This window comes from Neoarius graeffei, chromosome 10 (assembly GCF_027579695.1).
Source record: "Neoarius graeffei isolate fNeoGra1 chromosome 10, fNeoGra1.pri, whole genome shotgun sequence".
Classification (NCBI taxonomy): domain Eukaryota; kingdom Metazoa; phylum Chordata; class Actinopteri; order Siluriformes; family Ariidae; genus Neoarius; species Neoarius graeffei.
Genome location: NC_083578.1, coordinates 21811924 through 21832153, shown reverse-complemented (window position 1 = coordinate 21832153; position 20230 = coordinate 21811924). Strand labels below are relative to the sequence as shown.

At 42.9% G+C, this 20230-nt stretch overlaps 1 protein-coding gene across 3 annotated transcripts in view; it reads left to right on the top strand.

Annotated features, from left to right (window-relative positions):
- The window catches only part of acot7 (acyl-CoA thioesterase 7), a 305552-nt gene that overhangs the window by 13698 nt on the left and 271624 nt on the right, over positions 1–20230 (top strand). Inside the window, exon 1 of one of the 3 annotated variants that reach the window (XM_060931524.1) lies at positions 8168–8328. The exons of the other annotated variants lie outside the window; for them this stretch is intronic. Coding sequence (XP_060787507.1) covers positions 8273–8328 — 56 coding nt within the window. The 5' untranslated portion in view covers positions 8168–8272. Of the gene's footprint in view, positions 1–8167; positions 8329–20230 lie in introns of those variants that run through there. 3 annotated transcript variants of the gene reach the window in all.

Here is a 20230-nt window from a genome sequence, read left to right as displayed (position 1 = left end):
CAATGAAAGTGCGAACCTCCTCTGGGGTGGAAAACCTCTTTTTGGAGCCTCCGTGTATCACCTGTAGAGTAGCCGGGAACAGCATAGCATATGGCATCCCTCGCTCTTGCAGCCGCTGTTTCACCGCATCGTATGCCTTGCGTTTCTTCATCACTGTCGAAGAAAAATCGCTGTAGAAAGAGACCCTGGATCCGTTGTAGATTAAGCCACCGTCCTGGCTCGCCCTACGCACCGCTTCCATGACCCTCTGTTTGTCTCTGAATGCGTGGAATCGTAACAGCAGCGACCTGGGCCTCCTGTTCGAGTCCAGTTTCGGTTCGAGGGTGCGGTGGGCTCTCTCCAGCTTTATGCGGCTAGCCTTTGTAGTCATCTTTAGGATGCGGGGTAGCCATGACTCGAAAAACTCCACCGGCTGCCCAGTCTCCGTATCCTCCGCCAAGCCGACGACTCGAATGTTTAGGCGCCTACAGTTTTCCGCCATGTCCAAACTCTCCATGAGGACGCTAACCTGCTTTTCCAGCTCCACAATCCTCGGCTCTTGTGCTGCGGCGGAGTTTTCAACTGCTAGTAACCTAGCCTCTGCTTCATCTAGCCGCTTGCTAGTGGCCTGGAGCTCCATACCATGCTTGTGGATAGTCTCGGCCAGAGGGCTAAGTTTTTCATCAATAACTTTAATAATGTTGGAAGTCATTATGCTCAGGGCTTTAGCAAGGGCAGGGTCAAGCCCATCTGCGGTTACAAATTCGGCCTGGTCGCCATCTTGTGTGTCGTTGCCGGGCTCGGACGGGACGTCTTTTTTGTCTTTATTTCCTCTGGTTCTTCCCATCTTGTTTAAAGACTGTGGCCAAAAGTTTTCCAAGGACATAGCCTGTTATGTTCATAACAAAAATGGCTTATAGCGCCCGGTTGTTGTTAGGATAATGAAAAAATTAGCACCGAGTGGCACGGAGCTCTGGCAAAAGCGTCTGCTCAGCTCACCGCCATCACGTGACCCCTTCTATAGTGCTTTTAACAATAAGAACGTTTGTTTTATCTGTAACCACTTATCCTGTGCGGGGCAAGTTGGAGCCTGGCCCAGCTGACCATGGGCGAGAGGCAGGGTACACCCTGGACAAGTCACCAGCTCATCGCAGGGCTGACACAGAGACAAACAACCATTCATGGTCAATTTAGAGCCACCAATTAACTTAACCTGCATATCTTTGGACTGTCAGAGGAAACCGACGCAGACAACATGCAGACTCCACACAGAAATGCCCTTGTCAGCCGCTGGGTTCAAACCCAGAGCCCTCTTGCCATGAGGTGCCAGTGCTAACCACTACACCACCGTGCCACCCCTGCTTTACAGAATTTGAATGACTTTAAACAGGAGCTAATTTTATCCCTAATCTATCCCCAACGAGCAAGCCTGTGGCGACGGTGGCAAGGAAAAACTCCCTCAGACGACATGAGGAAGAAACCTCGAGAGGAACCAGACTCAAAAGGGAACCCATCCTCATTTGGGCGACAACAGACAACATGGTTATAACTAGGGCTGTGTGGTATACACGGTATGATGGTAGAAACGATATAAATTTGGCCACGGTAGAGATTTGTGCTCTGCCGTCATACCGCCGATGACGTCATCGCACCTGCCTCTGTGTGAAAATGGCCACAAGCACAGGAACGGCGGAGAAGGAGGAGCTAGTAAAAAAAAAAACGGTGCTACATCCGTGATTTGGGCGTGGTTCGGGTTTAAAAAGTCGGATGTTGAGCAGAAAAATGTCATCTGCAAAGTGTGTGGAGTAACTGTGACTGCCAGCAAAGGTAACACGAGCAATTTATTTCACCATTTGAAATCAAAACATGTGCTCAAGTATGCAGAGAGCCAGAGGCTGCGCTCGGCTCAAACACCGGCTCAGTCTACGAACACGGGAGGAAAGAAAAAAGTTTCCCCCGTGACCCAACAACAGACCTCCATTGCGCAAGCCTTTTCCAAGAGTACTCCTTATGACAGAAAGAGCACGTGGTGGAATGACATAACAAGAGCCATCACAACACACTTGTGCAAAGACATGGTCCCTTTCCAAACGGTTGTCTTTCTGGCTAACAACCTATAAAAGAGGATGGGAACTTGGGAAGCAAGTGAACTGGAGTAAACACTAAAGTTCAGTGTTGCAGCTTGTGATTTTAATTTGAAATCTCTCCTCATTATCTCTAGCCACTTTATCCTGTTCTACAGGATTGCAGGCAAGCTGGAGCCTATCCCAGCTGACTACGGGTGAAAGGCGGGGTACACCCTGGACAAGTCGCCAGGTCATCACAGGGCCGACACATAGACACAGACAACCAGTCACACTCACATTCACACCTACGGTCAATTTAGAGTCACCAGTTAACCTAACCTGCATGTCTTTGGACTGTGGGGGAAACCAGAGCACCCGGAGGAAACCCACGTGGACACGGGGAGAACATGCAAACTCCGCACAGAAAGGCCCTTGCCGGCCACGGGGCTCGAACCCGGACCTTCTTGCTGTGAGGCAACAGCGCTAACCACTACACCACCACTCTAAGCTCTCTCATGCCTGATATGTGAATCCCATAACCTATAGTAATTGATAGAACCATATCAACAATTCAAAAACTCTTTAACTGTATAAATTTCAAATGGTTTGCAATTAATTGGGGTCCACTGTTTTTATCGTTTCAGCCGCACATCATACCCTCGTCCAATTGAAAATGTCGTTCACGCACTTTTCTCCCCCATGAGAATTTTGAAAAGTTGGTAAGTATGGCCTTGGGCTGAGGTGCCCTTGAGTGAGGCCCCTAACTCCCAACTGCTCCCCGGGCGCTGTTAGCATGGCTGCCCGCTGCAGTCTGGGTATGTGTGTGTTCACTGCTTCAGATGGGTTAAACGCAGAGAGCATACATGTCAACCTATACGGAATGTCCGTATTTTATACGGATTTGATTCAATAAACGTAGTATACGGGCGTATAAATAAAGTTATACGGATTCTTTAAAAAAACTTCAATATTTATTTAGAGCTATAATCAATTCCCACGATGATAAGAGTGCATAACATTTACAAATGTAGGGGAGAGTGGGGAGGAGTGAGCCATGGGGAGAAGTGAACCACTTAAAATTTTTCTAAATTTAGCCAGGGTTTATCCCAGTTAACTTGTCATATGAAGTCACCAGGGAATTCCCCTGACTTCAACCCACAGTGGATGGAAGCCTGGCACCCTGCTCACAATAGGAGAACAAAAGTCTAAAATTCAAGGTAGTAAGTAAATATTTCACTTAACATGTTTTTTCATCCTATTGTCTAATAAACCAAGATAACAATCACATTGTTGTTGTTGTTTATTAGGCATGTACTATGGCAGGGGTTTTCAAAGTGTGGGAGAGTCAGCCCCCCCTCGGAGAGCAAATAAACAACCGCGCCCCCCCTTACAGTGGAGCATCTTCAGATCCAGTCCATGAAAATCCAAACTTTAAATAATCGTGGTCATACTTCCTTCTTTTTTCAGTCCCCCCAGGATTTCACGGGCCTTTTTTGTGATTGTTGCGGGCTAAAATGTCTGATGTTGCAGGGGGTTTTCCAAAAAATTTCGATGAAAGTTGCAGTGTTTTTTAGGTTTTTGTTGCGATTACATTGCGGGAGGAAGTGAAAGTTGCGAGAAATTGTTGTGATTTTCTCTTTCTGTGATTAAAATTGAGTGATAAGTTATGACTGAAAAACTATTGATTAAAAAAACAAAGGCACTGAGAAATGGTCCTATAAACAACTTTACCAATATAAAAGATTACCAGGACTACAAAAATGCAGAAAAATAGGCTTCACTTATCCAAATGCACCTGTTGGTTCAAAAGTTAAAGTGCAGAGAACCTCACAGCACAACATGAAGTTACCTTAAAATATAATATAAATGCCTCAGCTATCATATAAGAAAAAAACTATTAATACTAGTACTGTGTACAGTCAGTCTCTCCTGAAGACTAAATTAAACAATAATTATAAACTAATTAAATAAATGGCTCAGGCTTCATAGAAGAAAAAAAACAATTTGAACAGAATCTCACAGTATGATGCTGAAGCTGCCTAAACAATGGAAAATAAAATACCATTTTGGCAAAAATGTTGGCATCCATTAATTTCTTGTATTAAGTAAAAAAAAAATAAAGTGCACACAGTCCTTCACTGTAAACATAACACACTTTCAGTGTTGCCAGATACTGCTGACGTTTTCCAGTCCAAAATATGTTCAAAACCTGCCAAAATGCACTTGAAACCTCCCAATCTGGCAACACTGCGCGCATGCTGCTTCTCTTGAACACACGGAAGTAAGGCGGAAGGTAGTTTGTCGACGTCACCTCAAGACGACGCCAATGATTGGTCAAATTTGTGGGAAAGTTGCGGTGATTGGATATAATTGCAACACCGCCCTGAATTCGCGGGGATTGGTTGAATTTGCGCTGAAGTTGCAAATCGCAACATCCTGGAGGCTCTGTTTTTTTTGCTTGGCCCAGACTTTGTCTTCTCACTAGCTTTAGGTACTAAAAATCGATCCATTTTGTCTCTCACGTTGCGCCCCCCCTGAAGAACTCTGGCGCCCCCCAGGGGGGGCGCGCCCCACACTTTGAAAAGCCCTGTACTATGGCATTGTGTGATGACATAACCTGGGCCACATCCTTCCGTTCAAATGTAGGTCGACATCAGAAGCAATGGCGGGTCGTTTTGGGAGGAGTGAGCCACACAGTGCATGGGAGGAGTGAGCCTAGGCCCACTCCTCCCTTAACTAATCTTGTGTCATGGTGATACATTACCGTACTAATACTTTTACATGTAATTAAGGTATGGGGCTATAATCCACAGATTACCAATAATCCTACCAACCCTTACCATTGTTAAATCTCTTCTCTCCGGGCAACAATATTGCCTGTTAATCAAGATCAAATTTTCTCTAAACTATCACCCAAAATTGAAACACTGTTAATTTGATTGTGATGGGATTTCCTTGCATTTCAGTCACTCCCAAAAGGTACCATGCCATTCCAGTACAAGAAAAAGAGGGAAAAGTTTGGATCAACGCCAGCTGCTGACATGTTACGGGCTACAAAACGTGTTCTTGAAGGATCTGAAAGTATCCGTGCTGTTGCAAAGCAAACCGGTATACCACGTGCTACCCTCAGACGCTATGTAGACAATGCTAGAAAAAATGGCCTGGAGGAAGCAAGAATGGCACCAAACTACAAAAATGTTAAGATTTTAGATTTTTTTGATATCTTTACTGTTTTACAAGTTTTACAGTCTGATTTGTTTTTTTTTAATACGTTTCATTTGTTACAGTTCAGATAAAAGTTTGTATTTCATGACAAATGTCATTTGTTCATGATTTCAAGCCAGTGGTCCAGTCCTCCCCATGGGGTGGTTCACACCTCCCTTAGATCGGGAGGAGTGAGCCATAAAATTAACAGGCTTTTTCTCCCATCTGTAGAACTGATGGTTGCACGATTAGTTGTACAACTTGGTTCGTGTTGCAACTACTCTGAATACCTTTCATTTGCATAGGATCATTTTAACTTCGGCCCTTTTATTTTGGCTAGGGGTCCAAAAATAAAAAAAGCGTCTCACTCCTCCCCACTCTCCCCTACTGTACACCACAGACAGCCAGTAAAGAGTCTTATGAAATTGCGTGTTATCTTGTGGTAGCGAGATTTCGTTCCACTTTTGATCATGCGCACACCGCATTGCGAGAATCCCGCCAACCGTGAAGTCATAGACATGTAAACATAGACGCCACCTTCTGCGTAGAATCATACGTCATCCTCGCCGCCATATTGGATGTGGCAAAGTGGAGATTCTTCAACCGTCTCTGGTATAGCGTCTAGACAGTAGCCGAGAATAAAGATGCCTCATTCATGTGCTGCGTTTAACTGTACCAACAGGTTTACCGTCCAAACGAGATCACATGGGATTACCTTTCACAGGTGAGACTGGAAAAATACTTTTCATTGTATTTGGTCATTATAAATTATAACGTAATTTTACGAACAGATTTTCCTGACTTTGTGGCTAATATGAAGTCTCGTGCATAATAGCCGCTCGGTGAAACCTGTCTCCAAACAACGAAGTATTTCCTTCGTAACTACGCTGATAACACTTTGTGTTTTTGTCAAACATTGGAGCTTTGTATTCATTCTGAAGGTTTATTGTTATTAATATTGAATAAAAAGTACAACCCCGATTCCAAAAAAGTTGGGACAAAGTACAAATTGTAAATAAAAACGGAATGCAATGATGTGGAAGTTTCAAAATTCCATATTTTATTCAGAATAGAACATAGATGACATATCAAATGTTTAAACTGAGAAAATGTATCATTTAAAGAGAAAAATTAGGTGATTTTAAATTTCATGACAACAACACATCTCAAAAAAGTTGGGACAAGGCCATGTTTCCCACTGTGAGACATCCCCTTTTCTCTTTACAACAGTCTGTAAACGTCTGGGGACTGAGGAGACAAGTTGCTCAAGTTTAGGGATAGGAATGTTAACCCATTCTTGTCTACAGTAATGTAGGATTCTAGTTGCTCAACTGTCTTAGGTCTTTTTTGTCGTATCTTCCGTTTTATGGTGCGCCAAATGTTTTCTATGGGTGAAAGATCTGGACTGCAGGCTGGCCAGTTCAGTACCTGGACCCTTCTTCTACGCAGCCATGATGCTGTAATTAATGCAGTTTGTGGTTTGGCATTGTAATGTTGGAAAATGCAAGGTCTTCCCTGAAAGAGACGTCATCTGGATGGGAGCATATGTTGCTCTAGAACCTGGATATACCAATCAGCATTGATGGTGTCTTTCCAGATGTGTAAGCTGCCCATGCCACACGCACTAATGCAACCCCATACCATCAGAGATGCAGGCTTCTGAACTGAGCACTGATAACAACTTGGGTCGTCCTTCTCCTCTTTAGTCTGAATGGCACGGCATCCCTGATTTCCATAAAGAACTTCAAATTTTGATTCGTCTGACCACGGAACAGTTTTCCACTTTGCCACAGTCCATTTTAAATGAGCCTTGGCCCAGAAAAGACATTTGCGCTTCTGAATCGTGTTTAGATATGGCTTTTTCTTTGAACTATAGAGTTTTAGCTGGCAACGGCGGATGGCACGGTGAATTGTGTTCACAGATAATGTTCTCTGGAAATATTCCTGAGCCCATTTTGTGATTTCCAATACAGAAGCATGCCTGTATGTGATGCAGTGCCGTCTAAGGGCCCGAAGATCACGGGCACCCAGTATGGTTTTCCGGCCTTGACCCTTATGCACAGAGATTCTTCCAGATTCTCTGAATCTTTTGATGATATTATGCACTGTAGATGATGATATGTGCAAACTCTTTGCAATTTTACACTGTCGAACTCCTTTCTGATATTGCTCCACTATTTGTCGGCACAGAATTAGGGGGATTGGTGATCCTCTTCCCATCTTTACTTCTGAGAGCCGCTGCCACTCCAAGATGCTCTTTTTATACCCAGTCATGTTAATGACCTATTGCCAATTGACCTAATGAGTTGCAATTTGGTCCTCCAGCTGTTCCTTTTTTGTACCTTTAACTTTTCCAGCCTCTTATTGCCCCTGTCCCAACTTTTTTGAGATGTGTTGCTGTCATGAAATTTCAAATGAGCCAATATTTGGCATGAGCTTTCAAAACGTCTCACTTTCGACATTTGATATGTTGTCTATGTTCTATTATGAATACAATATCAGTTTTTGAGATTTGTAAATTATTGCATTCCGTTTTTATTTACAATTTGTACTTTGTCCCAACTTTTTTGGAGTCGGGGTTGTAACTGGGATATATCATTGTTAATTATCATTCAAATTTTAGGTAAATTATTTTTAATTTGCATCTTATACGGATTTTATAAGGGAAATACGGATTTTGGAGGTTGGTTATACAGGTTTGATTGACCAAAGGTTGACATGTCTGAGAGAGGAATTTCACAAGCGTGTGATGAATAAAGTTGTGCTTTCTTTCTTCTTCTATCGGCCATTTCCTACTTCCTTTTAGTGCCTCTAGTGGCAGCCAGTATGTAACTACACCGCTTGGAGACGTAAGCGCTTACGTCATCACGTCAACTCACGGCGGAACTCCAAATAGCACTGGATTCCTATACAACCGCGCTACATTCAGTTTACAAACAATGGCTCCTACAGCCTAGATAGCGCACATATATAGCAAATAGAAAGCCATGTAGGATTGAACCCACGTGTTAGGGAGCATAAAAATGCTTCGTTGTTCTGCAAGAATAATGTCGGGGTATCTGGCGCTCATAACCTCTAGGTATGTAAACGTGCATGTTTTTATGGTACACCGGAAATGATATAAAGCCGTGACTGGTTGCTATGCGGAAGTAAACAACTTGTAAGGTATTTCACAGAGTAATTATACGACTAATTTTGAAGTCTAGGTGTCTCAGTTGGACAGATAAACATTTCTATCTCTCCATTAAAGACACCTTAGGGAATAATTATCTCACTGGCGTAACGCAAGTACTTGGGGCCCCCCTGCAGCTACTAAAAGTGTGGGCCCCTCCCCCCAAGGCCACCCTGCCACGGCCTCCTCCCTCTCTCCCTGTATATCTCTCTTTTGATTGCTGAAAAGTGTGAAAAAAGTGGCAGGGCTCAGCCCCTGACAGCCCAGGCCCATTTAAACACGTATAGGACTGCCTAACCCATAGGCAGGGCCCTAACTACCATTGAGGACACCGAGGTCATGTCCTCGGCATTTTTTTCCCCCACTCAGAAATGTGAAATTAATATATGATGAAAATCGTTCTGACTTTGATCGGTGGAAAATTCTAAATTCAGCTTGCATCCCCCTGTTCTCATTTGTTTGTCTAAAAATAAAGTCCACATAATCATTTTTAAACGAAGCTGAAATATCCGACATTGGAGCTGAGAAGTGTTCTCATCAAGGTCCGACTCCGCAGCCAGTCAGTTTGTCAATTAGTCGTGGAATCTGAAAATTGATATAAGATGAAGAAGTCTACTACACTAAAACAAACCAAACTCAGCTCTGGAAAGTCAGCAAGTGAGAGAAAAAGAAAGAGGGAAGAAGGGGAGTTAATTTTGCCAGTCACTGACAGTTATGTGCCGGAATGCTTATGATCATTAACAGTGCAATTATAATTAGCATTTCAAGCAACAACAGTCGAAGCCACTTAGCTAGATAGGATTTTCGTTTTCCAGGCGGCACAAACTCTTTTATTCTCTCTCTCGATTTGATTTGGTGCGTTTCAGATCAGAAAAGGCTGGACAGTCGTGACCTGTTGTTTATGAAGTTATTGGGTAGCTACTGACGAGACTTGAGCTATTTTGCTAACTTACCAGACTATAGGCTAACGTGAACCCAAGACACTATTGTTTTGATTTTTTGATTTTCGAACGGAAATGAAAACGGGTAGCAAACTTATTATGTTCACATTTTATTTACAACATGTTGTACCACCTCTGACTGCTTTCTGTCAATCATGAGCAGCCCAGCCGCGTTCACAGCTCCTCCTCCGATCACCAGCTGGAGATGAGCCTCCTCTCGGGAAGTCTTGTCCCGCCCCTCTTATTGACTCCCATCTCCAGTGAGGCTCAGTCTCCGAATGGAGCGTTTTAGTCGGTTTTGTCCAATAACCGTCTAGTATTTTGCTATTGAAAAGGGCATGTATTTTTTAAAAAGCAATTGAAGTCTATTCAGGCTTGGCTAGATTGCGTTGTCACTCTCACTCACTCATTCTCTCTCACTCACTCACTCACACAAAATACTTTTGTGATCGTGCAGTTTTGAAATTGTTAAAATAAACATGTTCACCTACATGTTCATCTTGTTGGGCTTGTGATTTTGACTCGTTTCCAAAATGTATGAAAAGTCACCATATTAGGACATTTTTTTTTTTGGCAAATAAGATGTATCGCAAGGGCGGCACAGTGGTGTAGTGGTTAGCGCTGTCGCCTCACAGCAAGAAGGTCCTGGGTTCGAGCCCCGGGGCCGGCGAGGGCCTTTCTGTGTGGAGTTTGCATGTTCTCCCCGTGGGTTTCCTCCGGGTGCTCCGGTTTCCCCCACAGTCCAAAGACATGCAGGTTAGGTTAACTGGTGACTCTAAATTGAGCGTAGGTGTGAGTGTGAGTGTGAATGGTTGTCTGTGTCTATGTGTCAGCCCTGTGATGACCTGGCGACTTGTCCAGGGTGTACCCCGCCTTTCGCCCGTAGTCAGCTGGGATAGGCTCCAGCTTGCTTGCGACCCTGTAGAAGGATAAAGCGGCTAGAGATAATGAGATGAGATGAGAAGATGTATCGCAATGTTTGACCTCGGTATTTGAAAAATCCTGGTTACGGCCCTGCCCATAGGCCTAGATGTTTTGTTAATTCATTCATATTCAGTACACCAGCAGAGTAGGCTATCCATTTATTACAAATAAATCCAACAATAAAAATGGTGTATGATGTGACAAAGCTCACAGTTCCTACAGCTCAGTAAGCAGTAACAATAACAGTAACATTAATAATGATAATTACATAAGGTTCAATAAGGTTTAGGAAAATAAAAATGAAACTGTTTTAAAAGCTAGAGTATGGTTAAATAAAATACATCATAAGTTTAAGTAAAAGTTTGCATAAAGAATAAATCTGTCAAACACAGGGGTGCAAGCAACTAACATTTACTCACGTTACTGTTATGAGAAGTTTTATGAGTAATATAAAAATGAGTAATTTTAATTTTACTCAAGTAAATTTTGACCTAGGTATCTTATTCAATTACAATGGAACCAGGCCTGAAAAGGCCTACTGAGTAAAAATGAAATGCAGCACAATAATAAAACAATCCGGTGGAAGTTAAAGAAAATTACGCTACCTTGTGTGCAGTTTTTTTTTTTTTTTTAAACTATTTTACATAACCAACCTATCTTGGATCAATGTGTTGGATGATGGCTGGTGGTCATGGAGAACAATATTCAAGAAAAAGAAACATTGAATTATTGAGAAGAAAGATAATAAAAAGTAACTTTTATTCAAATCCCATTTTAAATCAGGTACTTTTTCACTCATTAGCCTCGTTTTAACTGCACTAGTCCCCCCCCCCTCCCCCCCCCCCCCCCCCGGCCCTACCTGTCATGAACTGGAGGATAAAGCCTAACTCTCCCAAAAACGGATGAAATTTTGGGCAGTGTGGATGTAAATTCTTCTTTTTTATTTTTGATTTGCCGCTTTTGAGCACCACTTTTTTCTCTGGTACGCTTCATTGTTGTGTTTATTATTTTCATGTTTCATAGGACTTTTTCGTGCATTGAATCACATTGGGGGCGGTACGGTGGTGTAGTGGCTAGCGCTGTCGCCTCACAGCAAGAAGGTCCGGGTTCGAGCCCCGTGGCCGGCGAGGGCCTTTCTGTGTGGAGTTTGCATGTTCTCCCCGTGTCCGCGTGGGTTTCCTCCGGGTGCTCCGGTTTCCCCCACAGTCCAAAGACGTGCAGGTTAGGTTAACTGGTGACTCTAAATTGACCGTAGGTGTGAATGTGAGTGTGAATGGTTGTCTGTGTCTATGTGTCAGCCCTGTGATGACCTGGCGACTTGTCCAGGGTGTACCCCGCCTTTCGCCCGTAGTCAGCTGGGATAGGCTCCAGCTTGCCTGCAACCCTGTAGAACAGGATAAAGCGGCTAGAGATAATGAGATGAGATGAGATGAATCACATCGGGTGACGGGCCCCCCTGCCTGGCGGGGGCTGCGGGGGTATACTTTACGCCAGTGAATTATCTGTAGTGTATCTAGCACATGGAATTTTATTCCTATCATTAATCCAGAGTATGGTATTTCAGTGTAAGAGCAGTATATATTCATTTCACATCCATATTGCAATATCCCCCTTTCCCCGCTCTTATGCAAATTTGTTGTGCTCCTTTTGCAGAACAGTCTTGACCAACCCAGGTTGTGTGTACTATCTAGCCTGAAGATAGCTGTTGGAGTTTAACCTTTGTCCATTTACAGTGGTGCTTGAAAGTTTGTGAACCCTTTTTAGAATTTTCTATATTTCTGCATAAATATGACCTAAAACATCATCAGATTTTCACACAAATCCTAAAAGTAGATAAAGAGAACCCAGTTAAACAAACGAGACAAAATATTATACTTGGCCATTTATTTATTGAGGAAAATAATCCAATATTACATATCCGTGAGTGGCAAAAGTATGTGAACCTTTGCTTTCAGTATCTGGTGTGACCCCCTTGTGCAGCAGTAACTGCAACTAAATGTTTGCGGTAACTGTTGATCAGTCCTGCACACCGGCTTCGAGGAATTTTAGCCCATTCCTCCGTACAGAACAGCTTCAACTCTGGGATGTTGGTGGGTTTCCTCACATGAACTGCTCGCTTCAGGTCCTTCCACAACATTGCGATTGGATTAAGGTCAGGACTTTGACTTGGCCATTCCAAAACATTAACTTTATTCTTCTTTAACCATTCTTTGGTAGAACGACTTGTGTGCTCAGGGTCGTTGTCTTGCTGCGTGACCCACCTTCTCTTGAGATTCAGGCCCTGTCCACACGGCAACGGATTCAGGTGACTCCGATACAATTGCTTATCGTTTAGGCCTGGCGTCCACACGGCACCGGCGTTTTGGGTGCCCAAAACGCAATCTTTTTGAGAACGGGTTCCAGAGTGGAAAGATCTGGCAACGTTGCCGTTGTGAAGTCGTCTGGATGAGTAGAACGGATTTGTTTACGATGATGTCACAACCACATGACTGTGAGTGCTTCACGCCGGGTAGAAGTGTAACGAACTCAATGCGAGTTGTCAACAAATCCTATAAGTACTTTTCATTGTATTTGGTCATTATAATGTAATTTTACGAACAGATTTTCCTGACTTTGTGGCTAATATGAAGTCTCGCGCATAATAGTTTATGCGCATGTGTCCTTACTTCTTCTATTGTTCTGGTGTCTCCGAAGGGACCATCTTACTGCGCCCCTAGAGGTGTGGCATGTGTATTGCATCGTTTTCAGCAAGCGTTGCGTTGCCACATGGACCTGATATTTTACTGATCGTTGCCCATTTGGACGCGATATATTTTTAAATAACATCTCGTTGCTGTTGTCGTGTGGATGTAGCCTCAGTTCATGGACAGATGTCCTGACATTTCCCTTTAGAATTCGCTGGTATAATTCAGAATTCATTGTTCCATCAATGATGGCAAGCCGTCCTGGCCCAGATGCAGCAAAACAGGCCCAAACCATGATACTACCACCACCATGTTTCACAAATGGGATAAGGTTCTTATGCTGGAATGCAGTGTTTTCCTTTCTCCAAATATAACGCTTCTCATTTAAACCAAAAAGTTCCATTTTGGTCTCATCCATCCACAAAACAGTTTTCCAATAGCCTTCTGGCTTGTCCATGTGATCTTTAGCAAACTGCAGACGAGCTGCAGTGTTCTTTTTGGAGAGCAGTGGCTTTCTCCTTGCAACCCTGCCATGCACACCATTGTTGTTCAGTGTTCTCCTGATGGTAGACTCATGAACATTTAACATTAGCCAATGTGAGAGAGGCCTTCAGTTGCTTAGAAGTTACCCTGGTGTCCTTTATGACCTCGCCGACTATTACACGCCTTGCTCTTGAAGTGATCTTTGTTGGTTGACCACTCCTGGGGAGGGTAACAATGGTCTTGAATTTCCTCCATTTGTACACAATCTGTCTGACTGTGGATTGGTGGAGTCCAAACTCTTTAGAGATGGTTTCATAACCTTTTCCAGCCTGATGAGCATCAACAACGCTTTTTCTGAGGTCCTCAGAAATCTCCTTTGTTTGTGCCATGATACACTTCCACAAATATGTGTTGTGAAGATCAGACTTTGATAGATCCCTGTTCTTTAAATAAAACCGGGTGCCCACTCACACCTGATTGTCGTCCCATTGATTGAAAACGCCTGACTCTAATTTCACCTTCAAATTAACTGCTAATCCTAGAGGTTCACATACTTTTGCCACTCACAGATATCTAATATTGGATCATTTTCCTCAGTAAATAAATGACCAAGTATAATATTTTTATCTCATTTGTTTAATTGGGTTCTCTTTATCTACTTTCAGGACTTGTGTGAAAATCTGATGTTTTAGTTCATATTTATGCGGAAATATAGAAAATTCTAAAGGGTTCACAAACTTTCAAGCGCCACTGTAGTTGTACTTTGTCAGCTCATTTTTTTTTAATAGTTGTTTTGTTTTCCTTGGTTGTTTGCTGATTTGTTGGTAGTTTAACACAATATTACACTGTGTTCTTCTAGCACTTGTTCAGTTGGCACAAGAACTTGTGTGGCTGTTCAGCACACCTTGTACTTGACTTTTGTACTTGCTGTACATTGCTCTGGATAAATGCCCTGTAGGGCAATTCCATGTAAATGTCAACCTCACCATGCAAAAATAAAGCAACATGTAATACATCAAAACCACTCCCAGAGATCTCACCTAGGCCTGTATTTTACAGATGTGAATAAGTTGAACCAATTTGTAACCAACCTAATATGTCACTGTCAGTCTTTCTTTCTTATAATGTAAAACCCAAGCTAAAATCAACTTTGATCATGTACAATTCTATATTATTGCCACAAGCCACAGAAATGTATGCTAAAATCCACAAAACAGCAAAACAATAGCCATCCTAAATATTATTTAAGAACTTTGATAGTTTTAGCTGATATTTAGAGAGTTTTTCAAAGGGTTATGGTGGTTAAATTGCTGATTTTCTAAACATACGCCATGTCTATTTCAGACGCGTCACACCCGTAACGGAATTTCGTCACATCCATAACGCTGACTTTTCCTTCCGAAACTCTGCATGAAATACAAAATATTTTAAACAAAGATTTTTTTAATATTCACCTTGGACCCCTCTATCAAATGGATATCTCCATTTCAACATTAGGTTTACAATTTCACAGAGTTTGATAAAAATGTACAGTCACCCAAGAAAAGTGATACTTTTTCTGTCACATCCATAACGCATCTTTTATTGGCGTTTTCTGGCATGCCCTAGATGTACTATGGGAATTGTTCTTGTTCTATCACTTCTCCAGTATGGTACAGCCTTAAAATATGCAACACCTGTTTAAATACTGGGAGACAATAAAACATGCACTGGGTCATTTGTTGCGATTTTGAGTTCAAGTGTCACGTCCATAACGCTGGAATTGCTCTGTACAGGGACGTCTCCAGAAATTGCAACTCCTGCACTGAAAATCTTTTGGTGGCACACTGAAACCAACCATGATAACAGAATTTCAGGAATTCCATTACGCTGTTGTCATATATGGGCGAATTGAAAACTATGGCAATATGAGAGTTAGAGAATTGCCTCCTGATATACTTGGGTTTCGTATTTTGCAGTTAATATTACTAATTATAACACATACAGGACACTTTTTCGATGGAATAAAAACATGTATTCTATTCCCTTCTAGTGGGTTTCATTAATTTGCTTTGATAGCATGCAATATGGGCGGCACGGTGGTGTAGTGGTTAGCGCTGTCGCCTCACAGCAAGAAGGTCCTGGGTTCGAGCCCCGTGGCCGGCGAGGGCCTTTCTGTGTGGAGTTTGCATGTTCTCCCCGTGTCCGCGTGGGTTTCCTCCGGGTGCTCCGGTTTCCCCCACAGTCCAAAGACATGCAGGTTAGGTTAACTGGTGACTCTAAATTGACCGTAGGTGTGAATGTGAGTGTGAATGGTTGTCTGTGTCTACTGTATGTGTCAGCCCTGTGATGACCTGGCGACTTGTCCAGGGTGTACCCAGCCTTTCGCCCGTAGTCAGCTGGGATAGGCTCCAGCTTGCCTGCGACCCTGTAGAACAGGATAAAGCAGCTAGAGATAATGAGATGAGATGAGCATGCAATATTGTTAGCATATCGCTTATCCTCCATGTATTACACCACTGTACCCAATGGAGAATGAGCGTGCAATATTGTTACAAGATTGCACGTTGTCAAGACAACACGATGTCACACATTGGAAACGTAAAACTTCCGTGCTAGCGAGTGACTGTGACAGTTTGTAAACAAACATGGCTGCCAGGTTTGCTTCGTTAAAAACGGAAGATTATGAGAGAATTTTGGCTGCCAGATAGCTCCGTTGTGTGTAGCTGCCTGTTGATTTTAAAAGTAGCTAAGTAAGTTACACAGGGATGATGATGATGATGATAATAATAATAATCGACTTGACTGCACTAGTGTTGGCCTTTGCTAATACTACACTGGCTGGACTGCTGTGCTAACAGTACCAAGTCATGGGTAAGCTAGTGTTGGCCTTCGAGAATGCTGATATGAAGAGTGTGTATGTAGTATAATAATAATAATAATGTTTTTTTTTTCCCCCTGGTATATCGGATATATTCTATTCAGCTAGCATGATATTGAACGAGTCGAAAACAAATTCGATATCATGCTGGCTGAATGCAATATATCTGATAGACCACTCAAAGCCAACCAGTATTATTTAATTATGTCATGTACATTGACTAATACCAGAACATACGTGTTATGCGATTAAATTATTCTTTAAATGGCTAGTTGTCCTTTTCCTTACTGTACTCAGTACTGTGGAAACGTATTTTCTTATACAAACTTTGTTATAGATTTCTATTTTATGACTTCTACATTATCGAGTCAGTACAAAAACATTTTAGAGTTCCAAACGTTCGTTTTCCAGCACAAAATTAAATGTTACGGGAAAAAAATGTTTGTATGTGAGCAGTGTATTCCATAAGAGAGCACTTTTCAGATTAAAAAAGAAAACACGCTGAAGGCTGCTGGGTTTTGGTGCAAAATGAAGACGTGAGTGTGACCGTCAAAGTGTCCAGAAGAACTGTGGCTGGTTCTGGAACAGGGTTTTTTCTAGAAAAATTTAGTATGAGGGTGCTCACCATGGCGAGGGAGCGAAGCGGGGGGGGATGGTGCCGGTTCCCCCCCCGCCGTGCAAAGCCTTTGAAAAATGCTCCAATGGGACATTCTGAGGCTATCTGAGAGGGAAATTGTAACAGATTGTCTGGCAACATTGAAAAAGAAAGAAGTAATCATCTTCTGCCCCGGACAGTCTTTGGCTTTCTTCCATTTTGTGCTGCGGGACGACATCTTTAAATGCCCAAGTGTCAACAAAAACAACTCGCGAACTACTTCTGTCAAAAGCTCCCGCGCCGGTGGGTGAAAGGTCATTCAGTCTCGAGAAATCTAGCTCTACAAGTCAGCTGACCTTGTATGTAACCCATGTCAAATCTCGCGAGAGCAGCCGCGACAAGTAAACAACATGGCGCCTCAGTCTGGAAAACGCCAATTCGGATTGTTTTTGCACCGTCTGGCGGTGTATCTACTATGATTGGAATATTTTTGGAGCAATTATAACGTATTTGATGATCAGACACATTGTCACGTAGTGTTGCTGGGATGTTTTCACGGAGTCGGTAAGGGGGCGCACGCCGAGAGTAAGAGGGCGCAGCGCCCCTGTTCCCCCGTTTAGACGAAAGCCTGTGGAAGATGCTCAGTAAAACCTACAGCTCATTTCCTTATAAAACTGCACTCATTGTACCTGAGACTGCTATTTAAATTTTTTTTTTTAAAGCAAAGGATTGTCTCACACCAAATATTGACTTTATTTCATTTATTATGACTTACTGTTTATAGTAATTTTTTTTTTTTTTTTAAATGTTGAGGCAGGCGGCACGGTGGTGTAGTGGTTAGCACTGTCGCCTCACAGCAAGAAGGTCCGGGTTCGAGCCCTGTGGCCGGCGAGGGCCTTTCTGTGCGGAGTTTGCATGTTCTCCCCGTGTCCGCGTGGGTTTCCTCCGGGTGCTCCGGTTTCCCCCACAGTCCAAAGACATGCAGGTTAGGTTAACTGGTGACTCTAAATTGACCGTAGGTGTGAATGTGAGTGTGAATGGTTGTCTGTGTCTATGTGTCAGCCCTGTGATGACCTGGCGACTTGTCCAGGGTGTACCCAGCCTTTCACCCGTAGTCAGCTGGGATAGGCTCCAGCTTGCCTGTGACCCTGTAGAAGGATAAAGCGGCTAGAAATAATGAGAATGAGAAATGTTGAGGCATTTCATTTCATTATTTTTGAGGCCATTTTTGGTCTCCGGCATTTCTTTATATGTGCCTAAGACTTTTGCACACTATTGTACATCTTTAATTTGAAGGGGTACATTGATTGTAAGAAAGAAAGCATTTCCAAGAACCAAGCCTTCTTTCGTTTAAAATCGCCACACAGAGGCCTCCAATTACTGTAAATACAGCTTTATTTGGTTGTTGCTTAGAAATTTTGTGAACAAAAATATATTATACTTGTCCAATAATGAAAAATAAAACAAAAAAGCATTATCGGCGAGTACAAAGTACATTTCAATCCAGCTTTATTCACCTATTGCTGTGGTTTTTTTTGGCAAACACATCCACAAATTCATCAAGATTTATGGCTGTAGCCCTTCTTGACTCTACACTTAACACCCCCAAATTGCTCAGTCACTCATTGTATTTCTCAAGACGGACTTGAAGTTGAGCAAAGAAAAACCGTGCTCACAAGATGCTGTGTCTCCTTAACATATTCTGTCTCTGTTCTCTTTTCCTCTTTCTCTGGTGGTGTTTACATTAGACTGTATCCGTATCGTTTTCGTTGCAGATGCACTGTCCGTGCACATTAAAACGCCGGAAAACGACTCCACAGGCAGAACAGTTTGAATCCGCCAGGGCCCACGTATTCAACCCAGTACATATCTGATCCGGTGCTGTGTAAACATTGAGGTACGAGGATACGCAGTGCTGAGCTCTACCTGACGTCGTCATTGGACAACGTCACTGTGACATCCACCTTCCTGATTCGCTGGCGTTGGTCATGCCACATTGGTCATGTGAATGAGCAATACAGGAAGTGTGTTGAGGAAATCATTAAGTGAATGAGCAATACAGGAAGTGTGTTGGTTACTGTAGCACTAAATAGTCTTGTTGTAATCGCAAAAAACGGCCGTTCTGCGAGGTGAAGAGTGTACCGAACACTGTTAGATCCTTCTAGCATAAACACGAAGGCCATACACGGTGTAAAAAAGGCGTCATTGTAGTACCAGTACCGCCGATAACAGACTGGCATACTTCATTTTTTACAACGACATCCTTCCACTTGCAAGTGGTGAGTGACTTGCGCATGCCCGATATGCACTGGGATCATGTGACGTGCCGTCTAATTAGTCATGTGATTAGCGTATCCGTGTATTGGCGTTGCTGTGTGCACGGGGAACGGTTTTGTTGCGGGCACAGAAATTTTGTGTGTGTACGCGAATCGTTTTAAAAACGTTAATCTGATGATCCGCTGATTCGAAATAATGTAAACGGGGCCTCTGTCTCTGCCTCTGCATGTTCCCCTTCAGAGTCCTCCTCACGTTTCTGCTTACTTTAAGAAGAAGGTTGATATAGAGATCTTGCAGTCACGTGACCGGAAAGTACACAGCCGCCATCTTGTCGGTAAAAAACACAGCTGAATACTGCTGCACTCGTGTACAGAATGGATCAATTTCAACCGACGGACTACACGGCTCATTTTCTAATGAACAGATAACTAGATATATGTCTAAAATAAACGATCTACAGATTAGTGACCCTTATGGCTTACCGGACGTAGTTTTCACGACCGTGTCAGTGGATGTTGAACTGCCAGCGGAATACCCAGACGTGTATAATTACCTCATTAACTTTCCCTCGCTGTTCAGTGGTGAAGCACTGCGTGCTTATAAATCTCTGGACAGTTACCTTTACAGAAATTCAGGATTTGTCAGCGACTCAGATGTGGCATCTTGTAAACAAGAAAATAACAATCCTCATTGGACGGGTAAGTCACTTAAGTATTGAGTACTAACACTATTTATATCAGTATCTAGTATAGCACTGACCAGCCGATTATAGAATAGAATAAGGTAATTCCAGCTGTAATTCCAAATCGTCCGTCTTGTTTACCATGGATCTGGCGTTGGAGAGGTAGAGGCTTAACAGTGGAGATTTGAGTGGCTGTTTTCTGAGCTTAGTCAACAGGCCAGCTCTGCAGCCTCGCTTTTGCTTCTGCTCCCGATGCCGCCTCCTTCGCTTTGCTTCCGATAACAATCCACGGAGACCCCGCTGGTCTCCCTATCTCGTCTGGAATGTTGTGCATGCGATGGAAATCGCTACAAACTGTCATTT